The sequence below is a fragment of the Beta vulgaris genome, chromosome 6 (assembly GCF_026745355.1).
Source record: "Beta vulgaris subsp. vulgaris cultivar EL10 chromosome 6, EL10.2, whole genome shotgun sequence".
Taxonomy (NCBI): Eukaryota; Viridiplantae; Streptophyta; class Magnoliopsida; order Caryophyllales; family Amaranthaceae; genus Beta; species Beta vulgaris.
Genome location: NC_079207.1, coordinates 10,163,094 through 10,187,177, shown reverse-complemented (window position 1 = coordinate 10,187,177; position 24,084 = coordinate 10,163,094). Strand labels below are relative to the sequence as shown.

At 32.6% G+C, this 24,084-nt stretch overlaps 2 protein-coding genes across 2 annotated transcripts; both read right to left on the bottom strand.

Annotated features, from left to right (window-relative positions):
- Positions 1-3,636: 3,636 nt before the first annotated feature.
- LOC104885064 (salicylic acid-binding protein 2) lies at positions 3,637-9,650 on the bottom strand. The gene is made up of 3 exons (XM_048645936.2): positions 9,153-9,650; positions 4,563-4,706; positions 3,637-4,046 (listed from the first exon to the last, which is right to left on the bottom strand). Exons 1-3 carry the CDS (start codon positions 9,528-9,530, stop codon positions 3,768-3,770), a joined length of 801 nt encoding a protein of 266 aa, XP_048501893.1. The 5' UTR covers positions 9,531-9,650; the 3' UTR covers positions 3,637-3,767.
- Positions 9,651-19,861: 10,211 nt separating this feature from the next.
- Positions 19,862-23,749, bottom strand: LOC104895636 (methylesterase 10). The gene is made up of 4 exons (XM_048645946.2): positions 23,737-23,749; positions 23,016-23,413; positions 21,675-21,812; positions 19,862-20,411 (listed from the first exon to the last, which is right to left on the bottom strand). Exons 1-4 carry the CDS (start codon positions 23,747-23,749, stop codon positions 20,136-20,138), a joined length of 825 nt encoding a protein of 274 aa, XP_048501903.2. The 3' UTR covers positions 19,862-20,135.
- Between the last annotated feature and the right edge of the window lie 335 nt (positions 23,750-24,084).

Below are 24,084 nucleotides of genomic sequence, written 5' to 3'. Positions count from 1 at the left end.
AATTCAAATGCCAACTTAATCAAATTTAGAATATTTAAGAAACGAGTTTGGTCTAATACAAGTTAGATAAACATAGGTTGGCCTGCCTTGAATTTGACCCCACTTCAAAGTCAGATTATTCGGATTGTTTTGAGGTTCAAAAATTCAACCTGAACCTAACCCATTATTTTTTTCTGGTCGGGTTGGGCTGACCCATCTTTTTTTCAGGTTGAAAATTTTAACCCAAATCCAAAATTTTCAGGTTAGATTCGAGACGGGTTATCATATTGTATCAGCTTTGATTTTGACAACCCTAATGAAAAGATTATATCATGAAATATAAATTTACAATTTATAATCTGTCAATTTTAAATGTAGTCATTCCAATAATTTTGGAATTTAAAAAAAACTATTTGAGAACTAAAAAAAATCCATGTGCATTATGCACGAGTCCAGATAATCTTAATATAAATTATTTCTCAAATAGTCAAGATGTAAATTATTTCGCAAGTCAATAGTAACAAATTTTAAAAGTCATCTAATCTTTTATTTCTCATTTATATCTTTCTTAAATTATTTCAATATTTAGTTGTGTATGATCACTTCATGATTCTAATGTAAATATCACAAAATATTCAATATCTAAATTGAAATATCTTGGGTTTTCATATTTTTTCTTAGATATATGTTATTAATATTAATTATCAGCACATATTTTGCTGACCCGCAAATAAAAACCATGCCATCTAGGGGGAATAGATATTTTTTTTTAATATGTAACAATATTGATATAAACAATTAGATTCATTGTAAGAAAATTTATATGAGCTTAAAGCGAGTTTGAACAAGTTTGACCACTAAATGTTACTCAAAGTTAATTAAATTAACCTAAGCAATGTATGTGCTATTAACTTAGTACCATTTAATCATTTATATGGATAATAATAATAATACTGATTATTATAGATAATTTATATTTCAGTATAGTGCCTCGCACGAGTTGTAAGCCAATTTTAGACTATCCTTAATACAATATTATATCATTTTAGATAACAAGCCCATTTAGTTATTTTGTTTAAGGTTAAACCCATTTTAATTTATACGATTCTCATTACAAGATCATAATATCGTGTAGGATATTTCTATATTCATTTCTTAGGTATATATTAGAAGAAAAATTTATACATTACAATATATATTTCATTTATATATTACAATATACATGAAATTTTTTGTATAATAATAATTATGATTAAATGGGTTAAACGGGTAATTCGTTTATCAAATAGGTCGGGTCAGGGTTGAGTAGTATTTCAACCTGTTTATTAAATGTTTAGTAAACCCGAACGCAAATCCAACCAAACCTGAACTGATTGCCAGCCCAACTTGGTTGCCTACTCTACTTTTATGTTTATACTATTTCATTACATATTTATATAAATATATATACCATGATTTCAAGGGACGTATTATATAAGTTTAAATATATATTGTCATATCAAGAGTAATTAGCAAAAAGGGTTTGATGAACATTAATAACTGATATTTCTATATTCATTTCTTAGGTATATATTAGATGAAAAATTTATACATTACAATATATATAAATTTATATATTACAATATACATGAAATTCATTGTCTATTTGATAAGATGAGTTACATGTTATTTTTTTAATAAACTAAATTGAAAAATGTATTTCTCTTTAATTTTTTGTTAATTTACATTTACTATACAGTGTAAATTATAATGTCACTACTTTATGTAGGGTTTGCAAAAGCTAACTCAATACGAAATACGACCCGAACCTAACCCAAAATAAGCAGGTTAGGGTTGGATTTTTGACCGATTTTCTAACCCATTGATTAAACAGGTAGGTTGAGGTTGACATTTTCGACTCGAAATTGACATGCTTTGACTTTATTAACTTACATATATGTAGAAAATTCTCGAAAAATATATTGATAAATCTAAAATTTGGTTAAAAAAGTAAATATTGCTAAAATTGGTCATAATTATTATAAGAAATATTAAACATGCATACTTTCAACAGTGAACTCTCTTATATATACTTTTAAGAAAATAATTAATTTTTTGTATAATACTAATTATGATTAAATGAGTTCAACGGGTAATTCGCTTATCAAATAGGTCGGGTCAGGGTTGAGTATTTCAACCTGTTTATTAAATGTGTAGTAAACTCGAAAGCAAATCCAACCAAACTTGAACTGATTGACAGCCCAACTTGCTGGTTGCCTGCTCTACTTTTATGTTTATACTATCTCATTACATATTTATATAAATATAGGTACACCATGATTTCAAGAGACGTATTATATAATTTTAAATATATATTGTCATATCAAAAGTTATTAGCAAAAAGGGTTTGAAAAACATTATTAGCTGATAAAGAACATGAAAACTCAAATGTTACCACAAATGTATAGTACAAAGACGTGGTTCAAAATGTTTTTAAAATACTCTTATTATTATTGTCATTTAATAATTCATTTGTGATGTTCATTCACTTCGTTGAGATGAAAGGGTTTTTTCGTGTTTCCTCTTCAATAAATGCTACATGTAAACTTGCAGTGTTTTACCATGTATAACATAATATATACACAATCTTATTTGATATAAAAAATTAAATCAAAAAAATAAACTTCCCGTGCATTTTTGCACGGGTGGAAAACTAGTATAAATATAAACGAAGAACGGTGCCACGTGGCATTCTTTCTAAGGGAATTTTAGTTCATGTAATCCATATACAAATAAAAAAATTAGATTTTGCATGGCATAGGTTTTGATGTCATGACCTCAAGTTCATATACTAAAGTTTTAACCATTAGATCAAGTTGTATTTTATGTTATCATTTTAAAGTACAGTATTAATAAATGAAAATTGTCCTTACCTGGAGCATAGTCCGGGACTAAAAACTACTCCCTTCGTTTCATTTTAATCTACACACTTTAATATTTTACACTATTCACAAATTTCAATTTGACAATCATTTGTGATTTATACGCGGATGAAATAATAGTCATGTGCGATCTTGTTAGATTAATCATAACATGTATTTTATTAATATGTACTTTTTATAATTTTTACAAATACAAAACTAAAGATATATGTACTCAAAGTATTGCATTGACATGCGTGAAAAGTGTAAATGTGTAGATTAAAATGAAACAAAGGAAGTAGTTGTTTCCTTAATTCCCGTGTATAAAATGAAATGACAACTATAAAATGAGACGGAGGGAGTATATTAAATGTAAGTTGTCGAGTACACACATGGAGTATTATTTTGATATTTTATTGCATATTTATGATGGGGGTAAGTGGATAGTTTAGATGAATGGGTGTTCCATAACCAAGAAAGACGAATTTTTGAAAGGGATAAAAAATTATTAATTTATCCCATTTAAAAAAGATGTTTTGAGTTAGCAATTTGACACTATTTTTATTATTATGATCTTGAGACTATTGATAATAAAAATAATTTTTTAAATTCTTTTCAATATATATAAAACCCCCTCACGTCAATCTCACGAGCCTCTTATCCAAAATTTTAATTATATAATATTTTGTTAATTTAATCTGTCTCAATACATTATGAAAATCACCTCTATAAAAATATGCATTAAAAAACGTAAAAATAATGAATACGAACATTTTTTTATTAAGACGGAAGGACCCAAGGAATACATTAGATTCTCTAGTTCACAGACATGAATGTAATCGTCAATTGCGTTACAATAAAAAAAAAGTTCTATGAAGTATACAATAATCAATTCTTAGCAATCTCCAACAGACAATCAGAGAGTTTTTTGGGCATGCAGAACATTGGCATGTGATCTGAACCTCTAAGCTCCTTCACCTCTTTGACTCCATCATTCTCAATCATCCACCGTTGGAAATCTTGTGATATTCCTTGATCTTCTTCACACACAACAAAAACACGCCTTACTGATCCATATCTCTCCTTGGATAACTTCGCCTCCGGCTTGCTAATATCATGAAGGAACAACGAAGATGACCTTTTCAATGTCATAGCTAGCTCAACGTCCTAACATATGATCAACACCCCAAAAGGTAAGAATTGATACTACACTAAAACCCCATTTTTTAAGTTAATTTTAATTCAGTTAATTTCCTTTACAACTTTAATTCAGTGTAGTAGTCAACTCAATGTTAATCTAATAGGACATGATGTAAAGGTACTCATTGTTCAAGTTTGACCAGTATCATGATATTTTTTTTATGATTAACCAACTTCAAATACTTTCTCCGTTTCTTTTTGAATGTAACAATTGGACTTTTACGCATTTCGAATCATTGCTTTGACGATAATATTTATAATTATATAAAAGTAAAATTATAAAAATTATATATTATGAAAGTATGTCACTTGACGAAGATCCTACCTGACTATATTTTTCATGATGTACAAAACACAAATCTTAATTAAATTGATAAGTGTAAATAGTAAAAAAAAAACATTTATTGTATTCGAAAAGAAACGGAAAAGTATTACATAACTAAATAAAGTATTACTATTAGCTAGCTATTGAAATTTTCTTACCTCATGAGGAGACAAATGACAAAGTTTAGATAAAAACTTTGGACCGAATGACATTGTTGTGAGGGCCTCCTCTGGGTGACCTAAGCACTTGGTTTCGGTGTCTAACCAGTAATGTTGGCCGTTTTCTGGCATACTTGCAACAAACTTCACCAATACAAGATATGGAGAAAATGATGAGAGAGAAGCACGCAGTATACATTCATCGACTTTTATCAGAATTTTTCGCTTGAAAAATTTATAAGCAAATTTTTATTATTGTATATTCTTAAATATCGACTTTTAATGGATACGCAATATAACATTAGTGGTCAAAGATATATTGTACATGCAAAAGAGAACAACTGATTAATTTTAAGAGTAAAGAAAGGGAAGATTTTGCGACGACACCAGCAAAATTATAGCCACTACTTACAAAATTCATCTATAACACATAATTTCTACATAATGGATCACAATCATCCATATAGGGAGTTTTGTCCAATTTTCCCAGAAGAAATATAAAGTTCATACCAATCATTTTTTTATATATAACATTCATAATATTTGATACTAAAACTATCATTTGCTATGCATTATTAATAGTTTTATATACAGCGGTTGCAGTTACAGAATGGTTGGCGATCTTGAGAAGAGTCCACCAAAGGGTGGAATTGCCGTCCGCTGGTGAATAACTACAAGGAAGGCAAATGTAAACTACCCTCGCGGGGGATGCGAGAAAACCTCCTCCGACCCTCGAGTCAGTACGTGTCCACGAAGGATTTAGAGAGATAAAGTATACAGCGATAAGGAATTTTAGGTGTGTGAGAGAATGTACCTGCAGAATACTACTTGTGGGCTATTGATATAAGTATTATTCATCTGACAGGGCGTGTAATCTACTACACTTTTATGGTTGTGATGCGCTTGAGAGAAGGAAAGATTCCTCTATTTTGTCTTGTTAGGCGACTGCCAACAACGTTGTTGGACCAGCTGAGCGCATTGACTTCATGAGCTAGGGACGTCGTTTACACTTTCGCGTCCTATATGATGTTCGCGGACTTCCCATGGGCGTCCGCAAACATACTTGAGTTATACCTATACAACTAGCCCCCCATCATCATTGTGGGTCTTTACTGCTAATGATATTGTTCTGGACGTTATTAATATTTCAATATTTTATATTTTCCTGAAGAATTAATATTTAAAGTGTCATGTGTTGTTTCAGGGAGTTGGAGAGTTCGAAAAGTTAATGATTACTCTTTTGCAAAAATCCCGCCCACTACTTTACTGGGGCTTTGCTCTGCTTGACACCAAGCAAAGATCCATGAGGGAAGTTGGGGAGTTTCTTATCTGGGCCGTTTATTTGGCGCATATATTGGAAAAAATGTCCTTTCTCCGCTTTTTCTTACTTCACTTACTCAACTTCCTCTTTCTTTCTTCCTTGTTTCTCTCTGGTTTTCTAACGAACCTCCATCTTCGAGTTTTTGTTCGCCTGAAAACTAAACTTCCCTTGCTCGAAACGCTCTGAAAAGTTGATCACCATTCTCGCCTTCACTTTCTGGTCCTGGTGCATTGAGAATTTCCCTTTTTCTCGACGATGTTTTTGTGGATCTTTTTTGTGGTTTTTGAACCTCGATTTTTCCGGTGAGTTTATGGGTCATGCTACAACCTTTTCGTGCTTTTTCTCTTTTGGACATCTTGTTCGACTGTTTCCGGTGATTTTTACCGCTTGTTCTTGCATTTTCCAGCGAGTCTTACTCTTCAGGTATTTCCTTTTTATTTTTCTCCACTTTTCCTTAAGTTTCTTTGTCGTTTTCATTATGTCTGATGGCCAAAATAATCTTAGCGATGCTTTATGACCGAGAGTGAGCCTTCCTCCCCCTTGTCCGCGAACAAAAGTCCATCTTCTTCTGACTCTAGTTTAGGTGAGAGAAGGACTAGGATGTTGACGGACATACCATCTACATTTGAGACACAAAGAGAACATAGGTCAAATTTTCTTAATGACGCTTCGACTCCCAAGGAGCATAATCTAAGTATGAGATATTTTGTTGCCATCTAGAGTGGGGATAGGCAAACACTTAGAGAATTAAGGCATCAAATTCTTGCGAGAAGGAATGTTAAGCACCCTCCTCCTGATGCCGTTCCCGGCCTTGACGTAGCTCCCCTTAGAGAACATGCTTGGTTAGACAGTCGAGCGGACGCTGGGGTTGAGGTAGCTGTCGGTTTTTATGACTGCTTACAGGAGTATATAGCCCTTACTCACCTTCCTATTATTGATTTAAGTGACGATAGTGATTCCATCACGAACGCCATGGACGAGCAAGAATTCGTTTACTAGTGTCAGTCCGTTTCTTCCAGCCCAGTTGCTTGCGTCACTGACGATGCGAATAATAATATGGACGCGAAAAGGTAGGCACAAGTGTGTCGGTGTCTGAATGGGTGGTCGGGGAGAGATATCGTGCCGCTGAGAGACTGACACCTCCAATAAAATGGAGGAAGATGATATTAGCAGGCCATGTTCTAACGCCTTTTGGCTACTTGAGGACTTTAGTGCCGGTCCTTTAAGTGTAGAGGTCGACTCACTTTGGCGGCTTGATGCCATCAACCTTGGGTATCCCAGGCTTGCAAAACTTGTACGAGTTTCCTGAAGGTTATCGGTTGGTAGTGCCGCCAAAGGGATCTATTGTGATGGAATGTCCTCACGGCCATGTAGCCGTTTATACTCACCATTTTGAGTTTGGCCTTCGCTTTTCTTTTGATTATTTCCTGGTGAAGATCTTGAACGCCTTCAATGTGCATCTTGGCTCAGCTAACCCCCTTAGCGGTCCGCAACCTGATCGCTTACATCTGGACCATTTGGTTTTTGGACTTCTTGGAAATCTTGAACTTGTTACGGCATCTTCATTGGTTGAAGAAGAATGGTTCTGCTCGCTTCCCCGGATGCTAGTCGTTAACTATTTTCGACAAGAAGTTAACGATCCAACTAAAGATGAGTGGTTTGAAAGGTTGGCAACACGCTTTTTCCTAGTTGCAAGTTCATGTTCCCTATGCGGTGCCATCATATATTTACGTTAATGTCATGGGAGAACCATTATTTGTACCTCCCATAGAGAATGTAGGTATTTCTCTTACTCTTAAAAAACAAGGATAAGAGATCTAATTAAATAATGTTCAATTTTCAAAAATTCAAGATTCCAAAAAATGTCAAAAACTTAAGTAGTTATTATAGTTATATTCTGGTTTCAAAAAACTTATATTACTTTGTCCACACTAAATTTTGTGTGGACTTAATAATACTAGCATATGTGATTTATGAAAAAAGGGTCATGACTCATGATGTTAAAAAAAATAGATATAAAAAAGAGTAATTATAGCCTATAGGTTGTAAAGGGTGAATATATAAGAGAAAAAAAGTTTATTGTGCTATAAAATGTAACATTTATTATAAAAAAAAAAGTAAAAAAAAAGGATGATTGTATGGAAAAAAAACTCACTTATATATATTGGATAATAGTAGATCGTTAGAGTAATTTTAAGTTATAAAATATGATTATATGAAACAAAAAGTCATCATATCAAATGTGACTTTAATTTGATATAATGTTATTATATGGGTAAAAAATCTTTACATCACATGTATGAATTTAGTCCGCACTAATAAATTAAAGCCACACACTAATATTAATGTATATATATGGACCAGGTCCACCTAACACTTAATAGTTACTACTCTAGTTTCCCAAACGTATTACAACTCTAAACATGCTATAACCGTAAACCTACAGTAAACATGCCATAATCCTAATCATATGACTTGTATGAACACGATTCACGTTAAAATTAGTGTGCACCAGGCAAAACAACGTATCATTACTGAACAATCCACTATGTCATGCGGAAATCAACTATATTATGAAGAATCCTACTATATCATTTAGACTCACACTATATCATGTGGAAACTCACTATATTATTCAAACACACTCACTATATCATTCGAACACACACACTATATCATACAGAAACTCATTATATCATTCAGATACACATTATATCATACAAAAACTCATTATATCATTCAGACACACACTATATCAGCATGCAAAAACTCATTATATCATTCAAACATACACTATATCAAGCAGAAACTCACTATATCATGTAAAAATTGAATCATTCCATTTGTTAGAACACGTGTCATGATATATATTACACAACTTAAATCTTCCTGTAATGTTAAAACATTTTAATTATTTCCTCCATTATATTGCATATAATTTCATATAATGTTTTCCTTTAATAAAATATACTATATTATATATAAGTTCACCATATCTTTGTAGATCTTACTATATGAAATTAATATCTTACCAACCCGGTTCACAGTTAATATGCATTAGGTACATTTGAGTTTTTTTTATAATTGTAAAACTTATGTCAGGTTAATGCTTATGTCTTTATCAGTTGTTTTATCTACTTAAAGACAAACAAACATCAATAAAATTTAACGAAATCAGAGATTTGTCAAGTGTTTATATTTTGACATTAGTAGATTATGTTTAAAATCTTATATTTCATTGAAATTCAGAGAATGAGAGGTGGTTATACCTTATCAAAGATATAGGAAGGAGTGTGGTCAGTGTCAGGCAAGAAAGCCGAAACAAAAACAGAAACTTCAATTTTGTGAGGGAACATTTCCATAACCATAGCTAAGTTGAGCCCTCCAAAGCTATGCCCAACAAGAATGACCTTCTGATCATCAGGTTGAGATGCCATCAACTGAATCAACGGCTCAGAGTAATCGCGTAGAGTTTGAAGTTCATGGATCTTTTTGAGGTTGACCCCTGACGCCGCCATGTCGAGCACCGTCACAAGGTGGCCAGCCGCCTCGAGCAGTGGCTTAACCTTGTACCAGCACCATGCTCCACCACAAGCCCCATGTACTAGCACATAATGTTTGCCTACTTTCTTGCTGGAGTCTCTCATTTCTCTAACTCTTTACCTTCTCTTTGGATTCTGCGGAAGTTTTAATAACACCCCATTAATATATAATGAACTTCTCTTTGAGTTCTCGATGTGGACACCGCTACATCTTTATGAACTCGTCTAATTTGACTTCATTTTTGTTTTTTTCTACGCGGTACTCAGAGGCGGCTAAGCCGCTAAGACTATGTCTCAACTGCATAGGTCACGTGACAGGATTTCTTTTCTAGAAACGCCTTTTGATATATTAGTATAGATGATATTCAAGTAGCAAATGTATAAGGGTTTAGATTACGTAAATAAAATGTCAAAACAACAATGACAAACAAACACAAATTTAATGTGAGAGAACTTCTCACCACAAAATGATGCTCAAATTACTCAAGTAACATAATATATCACACAAGTTACACACTCTCACAATCGCGTTTCTCACAAATACGATTTAGTTGTGTACACATACCCTCATAACGAGTCTCGTAACTTTGTTTATAAGACTGCATCTGGCGTACCAAAATCCTAAATCAAACTAGGATTAGAAAACTATATCTAAGGGTGTAAATACGACGCGACAACTCACGAGCTAATTGAGATCGACCCGATCAAAGCTCGAATCAAGTTTCTCACACATACAACAGAAGAGATTTTTTTTAAAAAAATGAAGTCAACGAAAAGAAAATTAACAAAAATGTTTGGAAAGATCGTCTACAAGATAGGTGACATTGTGTTGTGCATGTACATGTTATGTTTTATGCACATGTTATGTTTTGATGATGAAAATTAATATAATATGTTATAGCATGAAAGTATGTAACAGTTGCAACAGATGCATGAAGAAAGAAATTGATAAACGAAGACTTTGAAGAAAAGAAGAATCAAGAATGAAGTTCAAGTTTATAATTTCTTAGAATGGTAACTTTAGATTAAAATGTAATATGCTTAGTAATTGCAATGTGCTCAATATAGAAATATAAAGTTAATATAATTATTATCTTCTTTGAGTTAAGAAAGTAAATAATTATATTAAAATTATATTTCTATATAAAAAGGAAATAAGTTTTCAAAATCAGAAATCAAAAGGGATTAGGAAAACGAGTTTTTAAAGAAAAAGATTTTCTAAAAAATTGCGTGTATAAAAGATTTTAATAAAAACAAGTTTTATAAAAGATTTTGATAAAAACTTATATTGAAAAGATTTTGATAAAAACGAGTTTTAAAGAATTTTAGAAAAAGAAATTTTCGAAAAAACTGTTTTATAAAACGTGTTTTGAAAAAAGGTTTTAAAACTGAATTTGAATAAAACGTGTTTTGAGAAAATATAAAATCAGATTTTATTTTGGAAAAATACTTTTTGATAAAAGAAACAGAATTTGAGTTGAAAAAGAAAATCTAATGTGGAAAACTTATCTTTTTAAGTTTAAAAGATAAAGATAGAAAAAGATAAAGTTTTATCCTTAAATCAAGGATTAAAATAAAGATATTTTTAAGTGATTTTCGTCCTAACCAAGCCTATAAAAGGGAATCAGAATTCACTTTTAAATCTCACGTTTTCAGAGAGAAAAATCGAGTCTAATTAAAAGCTGAAAACTATTTCCTTGGCACTGAGCATAGCACTGAGCTAGTAGGTTTAAGTTACTATTTCACAATTGTAATTGTCCTCTATTTGCTTGACTAAGAAGCACATCATTGAGGATCGTTCTTCTTGTAACTTTTACATTATAGAGAGTGTCAACACTTAGAGTTAAGTGTTGGGAGTCATTTTAAGGGTTAGTAGTGAGGGGAATCGTATTGTATCAAGAGTTTGATATTATAGGATTCAAAGAAATAAAAGAGTTTTTGTTTCTTGTGGACGTAGATCTCAGAGGTGAGATTGAACCACGTTATATCTGGTGTCAAAACTAATATCTTTAAAGTTTATTATTCGCAAAAATGCAAATTAGCAATTTTCGAGTGTTCAGCTCAGAGCCTGGCACTGAGCTGTAAAAGGATTTTTGCGAAAATCGATTAGATTTCACCACTCAATTCAACCCCCCCTTCTTGAGTGTTCCCTTGGTTCCAACAAGTGGTATCAGAGCAGGCTATTCTCGTAAGACTACATCTAGAGAATAGAAATCATGAACACCAAGATGACTTCGTGACAAGTATTCCAAGTGTCCAATTTTCAACGGAAATTATGGATGGTGGAAGACTAGGATGAGGATCTACATTCAAGGTTCTGATTTTCAATGCTGGAGAATCATAAAGACTGGACCTCTTCCATTCAAAACAAAGATGATGAAGGAAACCTGATCGACAAGGAGGAAGATGAGTACAATTCTGTTGACTACGGAAAGCCGAAAAGAATTACAAAGCTATGAGTATTCTCCAATCTGGAATTGGACCTGATGAATATTCAAGAATCTCGCATGTACTACGCAAGGAAATTTGGGACACACTGGAATTGGCACATGAAGGTACAAACGAGGTAAAACAGTCTAGGATAGATTTACTAGTCCAACAATATGAACTGTTCACAATGAATAAGGACGAATCTATTAAAGATATGTTTACCAGATTTACACTAATAACTAATGAACTAAGATCTTTAGGAAAAATCTATTCTTCTGAAGATTTAGTTAGAAAAGTGTTAAGAAGTTTGACTAATAAATGGCTTCCCAAAATAACTGCTATTCAAGAGGCTAAGGATTTATCAAAACTCTCACTAGAACAACTCATTGGTTCCTTAATGACTCACGAACTTGTTTTAGACTCTAAATCAAGTGAACCAAAGAATAAAGGGTTGGCCTTAAAAACTGAAGTAGAAACGGATGATAGTGAAAGTGATGAAGAAGTAGCGCTCTAACTAGAAAGTTTCAAAATTTCTTAAAAGGAACAGGAGCAACAACTTCAGGAGAAGTGGAAACTTCAAAGGTAAAGGCACTTTTTCTAACCCTAAGAAAAGTGCTACTAACTCTGGTTGTTTCAAGTGTGGTGAGTATAATCACAGGATTAAAGAATGCCCTCTGTGGGATGAAGAAAAGCCTAGAGAAAAACGAGAGCAGTCTAAGAAGGAGTACAAGAAAGCCATGATCGCAGCAGTCTGGGGAGACTCGGATTCTGACGAGGATCAGTGCCAGGCTCAGAATCACGAAGCAAAATTATGTCTGAATGCTGTACAGACTACTCTGAAGACAGCACTGAGCCATGACGACTCAGCATCTATGCTTGATGGCTAAAAGTTCGAACCCTCTTGAAGAGGAAGAAGACAGTGAGGTAAGTCTAACTTCTTTAAAACCTTCAATTCATCTTCTTTCCAAAAGTAAGCTTGTCATATTGCTTGAAAACGTAATTGATGATTGTCAAAACATGAATGATAATTTTGATAACATGAAAAGGGAAATAAAAAATTTGACTAGGCTAAAAATTGGATTAGAAACGAATATAAGGAATTACTTAAAGAATAAAACTCTGATGAAAAGGATTGACGAGAAAGACTTAGAGATAAACACACTAAAACAAGAAAAGACTCTAGTTGATAATCTCGTAAATAACTCAGTGCCAGTCACTGAGTTCGAAGCTGAAAAATCAGTCTTGAGGAACAAATTGAAAATTAAATCACGAGTTGAATGAACTTAAGAACTCAAGACAACAATCTAGAATTGTTCCACTCATGTGCCTAGTGATGCAAAGATAAGAGAAGAGTTGGATAAAGTTAAAAGAGACTTAGAGACTTCCCGAAAAAGAAGTAGTGATTTAAATACCTCAGTTGAATTTTTGGAATCACAACTTTCTATTGCTCGAAAGATGCACGAAAAATGGACTAATGGGATGAATGCTCTAAATTACTTAACTTGCACCACAAACAACATGAACAAAACTGGATTAGGATATACTGACCAGCAACCCAGTGCCAGGCTCAGTGCCAGAACCTTCGAAAGAGACTTTCGAAAGAGAAAATACGTGGGCCTTCCTGAATATCTAATTTGCAATTTTTGTGGAATAATGGTCATCTAATTGACGACTGCAACAAAAAGAAAAATCGAATTGCAAAGAATGTCAAACATGTTACTCAAATCTGGGTTAGGAAAGACATACTAGATGCTCAATGTAAGAAAAAGGGACCCAAGCAAATATGGGTTCCTAAAACCAACAAGTGATCATGTAGAAAAAGGTAACATAGCCCTTGAATTTATTTGTACTGAAGACCAAATAGCTGATATTTCACTAAACCACTTGCTCGTGAAAATTTGAAAAACTTAGATTAGCTTTGGGATTGATTTCTGGTACTTAGTTGATTGTATGTTTATTTGACCCCTTTACATCTTAAGAGTTCGAAAGATTAATCTACACTAAGTCAGATTTTTGATTTAATCCAAGACTCCTGAAAAGGCTATTGATGCGTCCTATAACTGACACCTAAGTTGCTTTAGAAAAATTCCATGACAAATCTCCAAAAGTATCGTGTTTTTAAAAATCTCCATTTGATGTTGCTTTGATAAAACTAAAATAATTTCAAAATATTGGTTTTCAAAATTTTTTAAAATGTATGCAAGGTTGTTAGAGGTGCATAGTGAACTAAAAGCCCAAACACAATCTCTCCTCCAAATTAAACCAAAAAAAAAAAAAAAACCGGTCCCCCCTCTTAACCTACTTCAAAATCTGGTCCACCCATTAAACACAAACCCTAAACACTTTCAAAATCTCCAACCTTCTCCCTAAAACGAAAAAAAAAGGGGGCCTAACCCATGGGTCGAAAAACCACCCGCCGGATCTTTAAAAGGAAGACCACCTCACCGGCGACTCCTTCTCCCCTGAAAACCTCTACCCCTCCACCTCTACCTCCAAACCATTCACTTGTTTCCAAAACCTTCGCCTCAAAACAACCGTGCAAGAAAATACCACAACATGAAATTCCGGTCCCGAAAAAGCCCGTAACAAAACCCACCACTCGAACACTCAACCGGAAAATTCCGATGACTTCCGCTGCTACCACCTCACAAACTCCGCCGACTCGAAAACGGTGCGATGCTGCTGGTACGAACGACCGAAAAAAACCTCCATCCCCCTCGACCCGCAAATGCAAAACTTCTGCTGCCACCGACCCTCCGTCATTCGACCCGTCTTCATCAAAGCGTCGTCGAACTGCTTCCTCCGCCGGCATAAAAAATCTTTCTGGGCGCGTTTTCGCAGCCCCGTGGATTCCGAAACCTGTGTTCAAGTTTTTGCTTAAAGCCATTCAAACTCAAGAAGTTAAAGAATTTATCAAACCCTAGAACTTTCAGATGTGTTGGAATTAAAGGCAAATGTTAATGGGGTTTCGATTCATATGGATGTTGATACATTAGCTGATATTCTTGGTGTTCCCTATGTTGGTTTTCGGATTATAAGACTCAAAATTGGCCGGTTGTGTATGGGTGGACAATGCTGCCATTAGCTGTACTATTTCTGATCACCCTCTCCATCATGCCCAGATTTTTCCCACTTCTAATGCCTTGAACACCTTTCCTTTGATCCCAGTTCTACTCTGTATCTTTGCATATTCCTTGTAGTTTTTGGACAAATTTTTTGTTAAAACTGTTTTCGATACTTTTGGATGTTATTTTGGATTATTCTGAAGATTGTGAATTGGTGTTTGTTGTAGCACCAGCATCACTAGCTTAAATAGTTGAGCTATTGGGTTATTTTAAACTTTTCTGATTGTGTGATTGATTTTTTGTCTTTTTGCACTTTTTTGAGAATGACAAAAGGGGAAAAGAAGGTATATAATATTGACTTTGTGTCTTGATGATATCCTAGGTTGAGCTAATGTGAATTGAATATAAATGAGCATGTGAGACAAAAGTGAATAATTGAATGCTATTAATCTGATGTACGGATAGATTCTATAAAGGGTGAATAATCCATGCATTCTTTGAGGGGGAACAAAAGTCAATATGCATACTTTAAGGGGGAACAAATGTTTATTTAACAATATTATATTTATGATTTCTCATCATCAAAAAGGGGGAATTTGTGCATGTACATGTTATGTTTTATGCACATGTTATGTTTTGATGATGAAAATTAATATAATATGTTATAGCATGAAAGTATGTAACAGTTGCAACAGATGCATGAAGAAAGAAATTGATAAACGAAGACTTTGAAGAAAAGAAGAATCAAGAATGAAGTTCAAGTTTATAATTTCTTAGAATGGTAACTTTAGATTAAAATGTAATATGCTTAGTAATATGCAATGTGCTCAATATAGAAATATAAAGTTAATATAATTATTATCTTCTTTGAGTTAAGAAAGTAAATAATTATATTAAAATTATATTTCTATCTAAAAAGGAAATAAGTTTTCAAAATCAGAAATCAAAAGGGATTAGGAAAACGAGTTTTTAAAGAAAAAGATTTTCTAAAAAATTGCGTGTATAAAAGATTTTAATAAAAACAAGTTTTATAAAAGATTTTGATAAAAACTTATATTGAAAAGATTTTGATAAAAACGAGTTTTAAAGAATTTTAGAAAAAGAAATTTTCGGAAAAAACGTGTTTTAGTAAAACGTGTTCTGAAAAAAAGGTTTTAAAACTGAATTTGAATAAAACGTGTTTTGAGAAATATAAAATCAGATTTTATTTTGGAAATATCTTTTGATAAAAGAAAACAGAATTTGAGTTGAAAAGAAAATCTAATGTGGAAAACTTATCTTTTTAAGTTTAAAAGATAAAGATAGAAAAAGATAAAGTTTTATCCCTTAAATCAAGGATTAAAATATAAAGATATTTTTAAGTGATTTTCGTCCTAACCAAGCCTATAAAAGGGAATCAGAATTCACTTTTAAATCTCACGTTTTCAGAGAGAAAAATCGAGTCTAATTAAAAGCTGAAAACTATTTCCTTGGCACTGAGCATAGCACTGAGCTAGATAGGTTTAAGTTACTATTTCACAATTGTAATTGTCCTCTATTTGCTTGACTAAGAAGCACATCATTGAGGATCGTTCTTTCTTGTAACTTTTACATTATAGAGAGTGTCAACACTTAGAGTTAATTGTTGGGAGTCATTACTAGGTTAGTAGTGAGGGGAATCGTATTGTATCAAGAGTTTGATATTATAGGATTCAAAAGAAATAAAAGAGTTTTTGTTTCTTGTGGACGTAGATCTCAGAGGTGAGATTGAACCACGTTATATATTGTGTCAAAACTAATATCTTTAAAGTTTATTATTCGCAAAAACGCAAATTAGCAATTTTCGAGTGTTCAGCTCAGAGCCTGGCACTGAGCTGTAAAAGGATTTTTGCGAAAATCGATTAGATTTCACCACTCAATTCAACCCCCCCCCCCCCCTTCTTGAGTGTTCCCTTGGGTTCCAACACATTGTCTACATGACAACATTGCATAATGTGTTTTTGTGACTTCTAGTAAAGATCTCATCATCTTGGATAGCTCATCGTAGGAAAACTAGTGTCTCTTTTGTTTTACATTTTTGTATACTTGATCTTTCAAAAAACTACGACTTTGCTATCAAATACAAAATCACCCAAAAAGTCCCATTTTTTCTCTAAGAGATTCTTCGAAATGACACGTTTAATTTGCAAATGGTGTAGGCTTGACCTTAGTGATATAGTGGGATAGCTACCCTTTTGATTTATATTCTCTCTGTTTTAAATAGATGCTTTATATTGACTAGTACATTTGTCAAATTACAACTTTAATTACTAGTTCATCTAATTATTTACGACTAAAAACGATCAATTTTTTTTATATTCTAGAAATTTATGTTGAGACGAGCTCAACAACATCTTGTATACTAACATTGAACTACATATGAAGCAAAACATAGTCAAAATAAAGTCTCTGGCTAATATAAAGGCTATAATGGAGCATTCATTTTAAAATAATGGGAGTATTATTATTACTATATATTTAAAAGAAACATTTACACTATTATCCAATAAAAAGTCACCTAAACATAGTGGCAGATTTAGTGTGGGTTTAGTGAGTTCAACTAAACCCACGCGAATCCGGGTGAAATTTGGAAAATAGAGTAATACATATAAATTTTATAAGTGAAAAACGCGCACTGTATTCAACATAGATGTTGTTGTGGCTTAGTTGTTAACATGCATGATGTGTTATCCTTTGACTAGAGATGACCCGAATTCGAATCCACTCAGATGTGTTTTGTCTTTTTTTTTGCCTTTTTAACATTCAATCCTCCGTACTCCGTAGGCATAAAGCAGTAGAGTTGATGAGGGAGAGGTGGTAGCTCATGAGTACCACCCCGAATTCCAAAGCAGGGTTCGAATCCTCATCCCAACAATATGTTGAGCATTTTATTCTGGAATGTTTAGCCTAGTACCCAACGTCTGAGCTGGTGTGCCCTACAGGCTAGTAGCATAGTAGGGGTTAGTCTACAAATAAATTATTTTTCCTAATAATAAAAAAAAGCAGTAGAGTTTATGTTTTAGTCGTCTATTTCCTTTATATATTTTTTTATTCTCCCCTCTTATTATAATTAAAAATTGATATCTATCTCTTAATCTCTTACATTAATTTTATTAATGAACCACAAAAGTTGTACATATTATATTACAGATGAGGGAGGGGGAATTGAAAACCATTACCAGTTGAAACAACAATAAATTAAATTTGACTTTCAAGTTTGAAGAATTCCGATTTCACGTGACTCAATTTGTGAATTCACCATTGTCTAAATAGTCCCATAATTTTCTAAGAGCTTCTTCGACACAACAAGTTAAATTTGCAAGTAATAGCTCCACTGTTCTGAATAGTGAAAAAGACTTTTCCAAATTCGATCAAATCGATCGAGAATCTCATCATCTGTTAGGTGGGCTATAGGTTTGTTATTCTTAGTCACGTTGAAATAGTAGACCTCCAATTTGCTTCAAAAGTATACTTCCTCCGTTTCTAAATAAGTGCAACATTTCTTGTTTTCACGTTTGCCAATGCATCATTTTAACCATTAATATCTTCAATTATCAATAAGTAAAAATTATAAAAAGTTGATATTAAAAAAATTCACATTCGGACGAATCTAACAAGATCCCACATGACTATGTTTTTCATAAAATGTAAATCACCGAAGCTAATTAAAGTTTAAAGTGTGAATAGTAAACACTATGCAAATGTTGCACTTATTTAGAAACGGAGGAAGTATATGTTTGCATATTGAATTTAATTACTTCAACAGTAAGTTTATGAAGAGACCATCTCACATTAAAACATGATGATTTACACGCATTTATTTATGATCTAGCAATCTAATTTAATTAAACTATAAAAAGAATGTTAATTAATTGCAAAAATGTAAAACTATTTTACATAATAACTTTTAGTGAAATATGTTAATTAATAAGTTAAAAATCATAACTATTAATCAATAAACTATAATTGCCAACCCAAAATCATAACATCAACAAATTACCATAATTAATAACCCAAACACGATAACTTCTTATATAAACCTATAACTAAAAATCCAAAACAATAACTATTACTTCGAAAACCATTACAAATAACAAGCAAGCGATAACTATCTACCACCCAAGACCATATTCTATTTTGAAAATTATAACTAATAACATGAAAACTATAACTAATGTAAATAATAACTGAAAACCATAACTATTAGCCTTAGAAATATAACCATTTACCCAAAACCATAACTACAATCAATTAATAACATGAATGAAAACTATAACTTATAACGTGTAAATAACTTCTAATAGCTTGAAACCATAACTATTAACTTTACAAACATAACTATTTACCCATAACTATAACTATTAACTTGGAAACGATAACTACTTACCAAAAAGCTATAACTACTTAGCCAAAACTTTTTTCCATAAAATCCTACATTGGTTGGACAATGAAACACCCAACTATTTTTCTTTATAAAAGGTCACTCCAAAAACCTAACTCAAGGTACATGCATGGCTTGACTAAAGTTTGAGTTCAACCTTGATTTAACTTCGAGTATGATTTCGAGCTTGATTCAAGTTTGAGCTTGCTTCGAGATTGAGATCGAGCTTGAGTTTATGATTTCGAGTTCGAGACGAATTTGTTTTTTTTTTCAACTTTGCGAGTTTTCAAGTCGAGTCAAGCTTGATGAGTTTGAGTTTTCGAGTTCGAATCGAGCTTCTTCAAACTCGAACTTAACTTGTATCACTTATACCCCTAATTATATTGTCTTTTTGATATCGATCACTAGGTATTATAAGTATTTTAGAATATGATATCTTTCTAACTTTTCGAGATACATTATTCAATTCAGATATAAAACAACTAAAGAATAAAAAAGTTATAACAAAAGAGAAACTAAACTAAAAAAAACTTCCAACGAACTTCAGCAAGCAATCTTATAGCAGCTTAATTAGATTAAGGATAAGATCAACAACTATCCCAAGAACTGAGCTCCGTACGTGTTCGAACACTATATTGGGTTTATAATCTTAAGTTCTGAACTACTACAAATCTCACGCTTGTGTTCCAGGACACTATAGATGCAAAGCTTTAAGGGCTGAATTATGATTCAACACTAGTAACCCTTGTTAATCGGACATATATATAAACAATCTGCCTTCAATTTGCTCAGTCACTTTAGAAATTGATGTTGAAATTATTGGTTTGATATTTCCAGCAAAGATAGGCTCAGTTCTCGAGGCTTGGATATCATCACCATATGGTCAGCTTTTGGTATGGATTTCACTTGGTGGGGTGGATTTGTTTCAATTATCCATTTTTGGAAATCAGGCTTCATAAGCTCATCTTCTTCACACATCACAAAGACTCGTTTCACTGCTCCAAATCTTTCTTCCGTAAATAAAGAATCCTTTGCTAAGTCCTCGCAAAATAAACCATCTGGCTTAACCAACATCTTGGCCATCTCTAAATCCTGTAATAGTTATCACCATTGAAATAAGTCATTGGGACCAACACATGCTTAGATCAACCAGTAAGAGAGTTGTTCTAGGTTAACCAGAGGTCTCAGGTTCGATCCCTGGGAATGCAGCAGAGTGTGTTGGGAGAGCTTTCCTCTCAATTGGGTCTAACCCAGCTCGAATCCAGATTAGTCGGATCCAAAAATGAATTTCGGAAACCGAGTATGGTTCACCAAAAAATAGATTCATTGGGTGCTCTTTAGTCTTTTTTTTCCAAAATTAAATTTTATAAAATAAATACCAGACTTTGAATTTTACGCTTCTTAGTACACAATTTTGGCTATTGGCAATTTAAATCTTTAATTTTGCAAAACTATAATTACATTTGGTAATCAAACTGCAACTTATCACCTTAAACTACATGACCCGACAAGTGTTCAAATTTTTCTAGGATAGAAGGAATACTAATTGGTTATTATAAGGTCCCGAGACTCATAAATATTTGTCAATTAACATCTTTGATCATGAAGGACTCCCGCAGTCCCATAATATGAAGCTTTTTCTTTTTATATGGTTTACAAGACATACCTTTGACCTTCGATATTTTCACTTTCGAATTAAACAAAACTATAAATAATTGATATTGTGAACATACACATTAAAACTAATCTAACAAGATTCATTCAATATGTATATATTTTTTTGTATATATTAATGAGTAAATACGATTAAAGATTATAAAGTTTGACCTAAAAAAACAAATCTCTATTATATAAGCCAAGGGGGGAGCTACGATGTCCCCATTTAAGAAGTCCTTTTTGTCTTAGTTAAGTATATAATTGGATATTCAAATCTTCTACAATATATCTTTTTCTAATTTAAAGATGGGGTTAAAATTCTAATGATAAATTAAACTAAATAAGCATTAACAAAGTAACTTGACACAATTAGTATAATGGTTATTTAATTTTAAAAACTTACAAATTTAAATTGACTATAAGACCTTATATCTAAATGTTCATTATAATTTTTAATCACTTTACATTAGTTTGTACAACAATAATTATAAATCACACTTTTAAAATTATATTTAGATGAAATTTATTAAAAGCATACCCAAACAATCGATGCACGCATCGCGTGCATAGAAGACTAGTATAATAATATGAGACGGGGAAGTACCATATCTGAAAAAAGTTGAAACTTAGATATAACAGAAAATAGGTACGGTACTACTAATTTGGTCTTACTTGAAGCTAGCGAGCCCATATGCTTACCTCAGGCTGGCAATTTTGGTAGAGTTTTCTACCCAACATCTCTGGACCAAATATTACGTGAGTGGCTAAATTTTCTGGGCCGTTATCGAATCTGAAGCTCGTGTCTAAAAGACCCTCCAAAGGTATTCTCCTGAAAGTCTGCCGGAAGATATTAGAATGATTAGATCGGCATCTGTCCCAATGCACATGTATTCAACTATAACTAGTTAGTAGGCCCGGGCTATGCCCCGGGTAAGAAAAATTTCATTTATTAATATTATACTTTGATATGATATCACTAAATACAACGTGGTCTAGTGGTTAAAACTTTAGTACATGAACTTGAGGTCACGGGATCAAAACTTATACTATGCAATTTCTAATTTTTTTCATTGTACATGGATTACATAAACTAAAACTCCCTATGGAGAGCGCCATGTGGCACCGTTCCTGGTTTACGCACGCCTTTTAATATATTAGTATAGATAGTATCATCAATCAGTATCATATGGTTGATTTATTAATTGATGTGAATTATTTTTTGTTTTATTCATTTTTTAAAATAAGAAGTTTTTTTAAAATCTCTATTAATAAGTATGAATGTTATTGAGTGGCACATGAAGTATAATGATACAAAAAAGTGGAACAAAAGATTTGAAATTTTCTCCCATTAAATTATACAATTATCTGTGTCACTCAATCTTATTGGTTGATGTCAATTTTTTTTGTCTTTTTTTAATAAAAAGTTTGTTTAAATCTAATTATAGGTACCATAATATTCAATTACACATATCTATACTAATATATTAAAAGGCATTCATAAGAATGTGTGTCATGTGTCACTCTCCTCAAAGACTCTAATACATATGCTCTATTTTCATGTCAAACCCCTCAAATAAAAAATAATGTTATTTGGTTAGAAGGTATTAAAGACATGACCTTTGAAAGGAAAAATGAGAGATTAACCATTAATCCAGCACAACATCATTGATTAATATTTCAAAATAAAATATAATAATATCTTGTAATTACATCTCATCAAAATACTATCCAAGTAGTTAGATATTTAACACATTAATGGTAATGATAATAGACTATATTAATTATAGACATAAAATCAAACTCCAATCTCTTGTATTCTTCACATTATGAAATCAACTTTTTCTTTACAGGACAAAAATTTAAGAAAAGAAACAACTCGGAGTATCGCCCGAAACACTCACTAGTTAAAGGTTCAAAAAGTGAGCAGAAGATTTTTAACTCAGTGGTTGGTTGACGTTGACGGTATAGAAAGTGAGCAGTAGATTTAACTCTTCGTGGTTGGTTGTATGGAGGAGGAAAGTTGGAAGAATAATGACGTACCTCTTGAACGAGAGTGAGTGGAAGAGAGGAGCAATTAGGCATATAAGCAGAAACAAAAACAGCAACAGAAATCTTCTCTGGAAACCTTTCCATAGCAATAGATATAGGTATGCCACCAAAACTATGACCAACAAGAATAACCTTTTCATCATCATCATCAACATCAATGGACCTCATTAAATCCATCAACGGCTTCACGTAGTCATCAATGGATGCATCACCCCCACATCCCCCGTCAAGGTCTACCGCTGTGACGCGGTGGCCCGCCCGCCTCAGTAGAAGGACTAGCTTGTAGCAACACCAAGCTCCATGCCCAAGCCCATGCACTAGCACAAAGTGCTTCATTTTTTTTCTTGTTACCTTTTTCGTTAACAAGAGTACAATGTTCCTTTTGATCTCTTAATTAGTTTTTGGTGGTAAGTAGTGAAATAGACATACAATGTATGTCATACGTGCAAATATATCAATGATATATAGGAGTACTTGAATGATAGAGTGATGGTCGAAAATTACAGAAATGAAGATGTGAAATAAGAAGACAAGTGACAACTCTTGAACCAGTGGTCCAATACCTGAATAAATACAGCTATACAAGTGCCTATTTTGGTGTCGTTATTTTATTATGTTGATACTTTATTTCAGAGGACCCATAGGCCGTAATTGATCGTCCGCTACGCATTTTTAGAGTGTCGGCTTGTCGCCGAAATTTTGTGATGCTTACCGAAGTTGACCATTGGTTAACAGCGTACACAAATTAACTCACGCACGTTTATGCGTTTGTTTCTAAATGTTGACCTTATAATATTTTAAGTTTTACGTTTTAATCATATTTCTTTCATTGTTTATTAATCAACATCAGCATATGTAGAGTTATGGTATATTTGAACACACAACTTTGATGATAGATATCCTCAATTATTTATAAGTAAAAATTATATTGTGTTAATATTTTATAAATATATATAGAGACGTAAATATAATAAGAGTTCATTGACTATATTTATCTTTTATGCAATGCCGGATTTACTTAGGGTCATTGTTGGTCACGTGACCAACTATTATTTTTGAA

What these genes read in the sequence shown, in the direction of transcription:
- LOC104885064 (XM_048645936.2), bottom strand. Translation starts at nt 9,530, where the DNA reads ATGAGAGACTCCAGCAAGAAAGTAGGCAAACATTATGTGCTAGTACAT. An exon ending in CTTCCTATATCTTTGATAAG is followed by an intron (nt 4,707 to 9,152) that starts GTATAACCACCT and finishes GTATTGGTGAAG; the next exon opens with TTTGTTGCAAGTATGCCAGA. An exon ending in GTCATTTGTCTCCTCATGAG is followed by an intron (nt 4,047 to 4,562) that starts GTAAGAAAATTT and finishes ATCATATGTTAG; the next exon opens with GACGTTGAGCTAGCTATGAC.
- LOC104895636 (XM_048645946.2), bottom strand. An exon ending in CACTCACTCTCGTTCAAGAG is followed by an intron (nt 21,813 to 23,015) that starts GTACGTCATTAT and finishes ATCTTCCGGCAG; the next exon opens with ACTTTCAGGAGAATACCTTT. An exon ending in ACCAAAATTGCCAGCCTGAG is followed by an intron (nt 20,412 to 21,674) that starts GTAAGCATATGG and finishes TAACTATTACAG; the next exon opens with GATTTAGAGATGGCCAAGAT.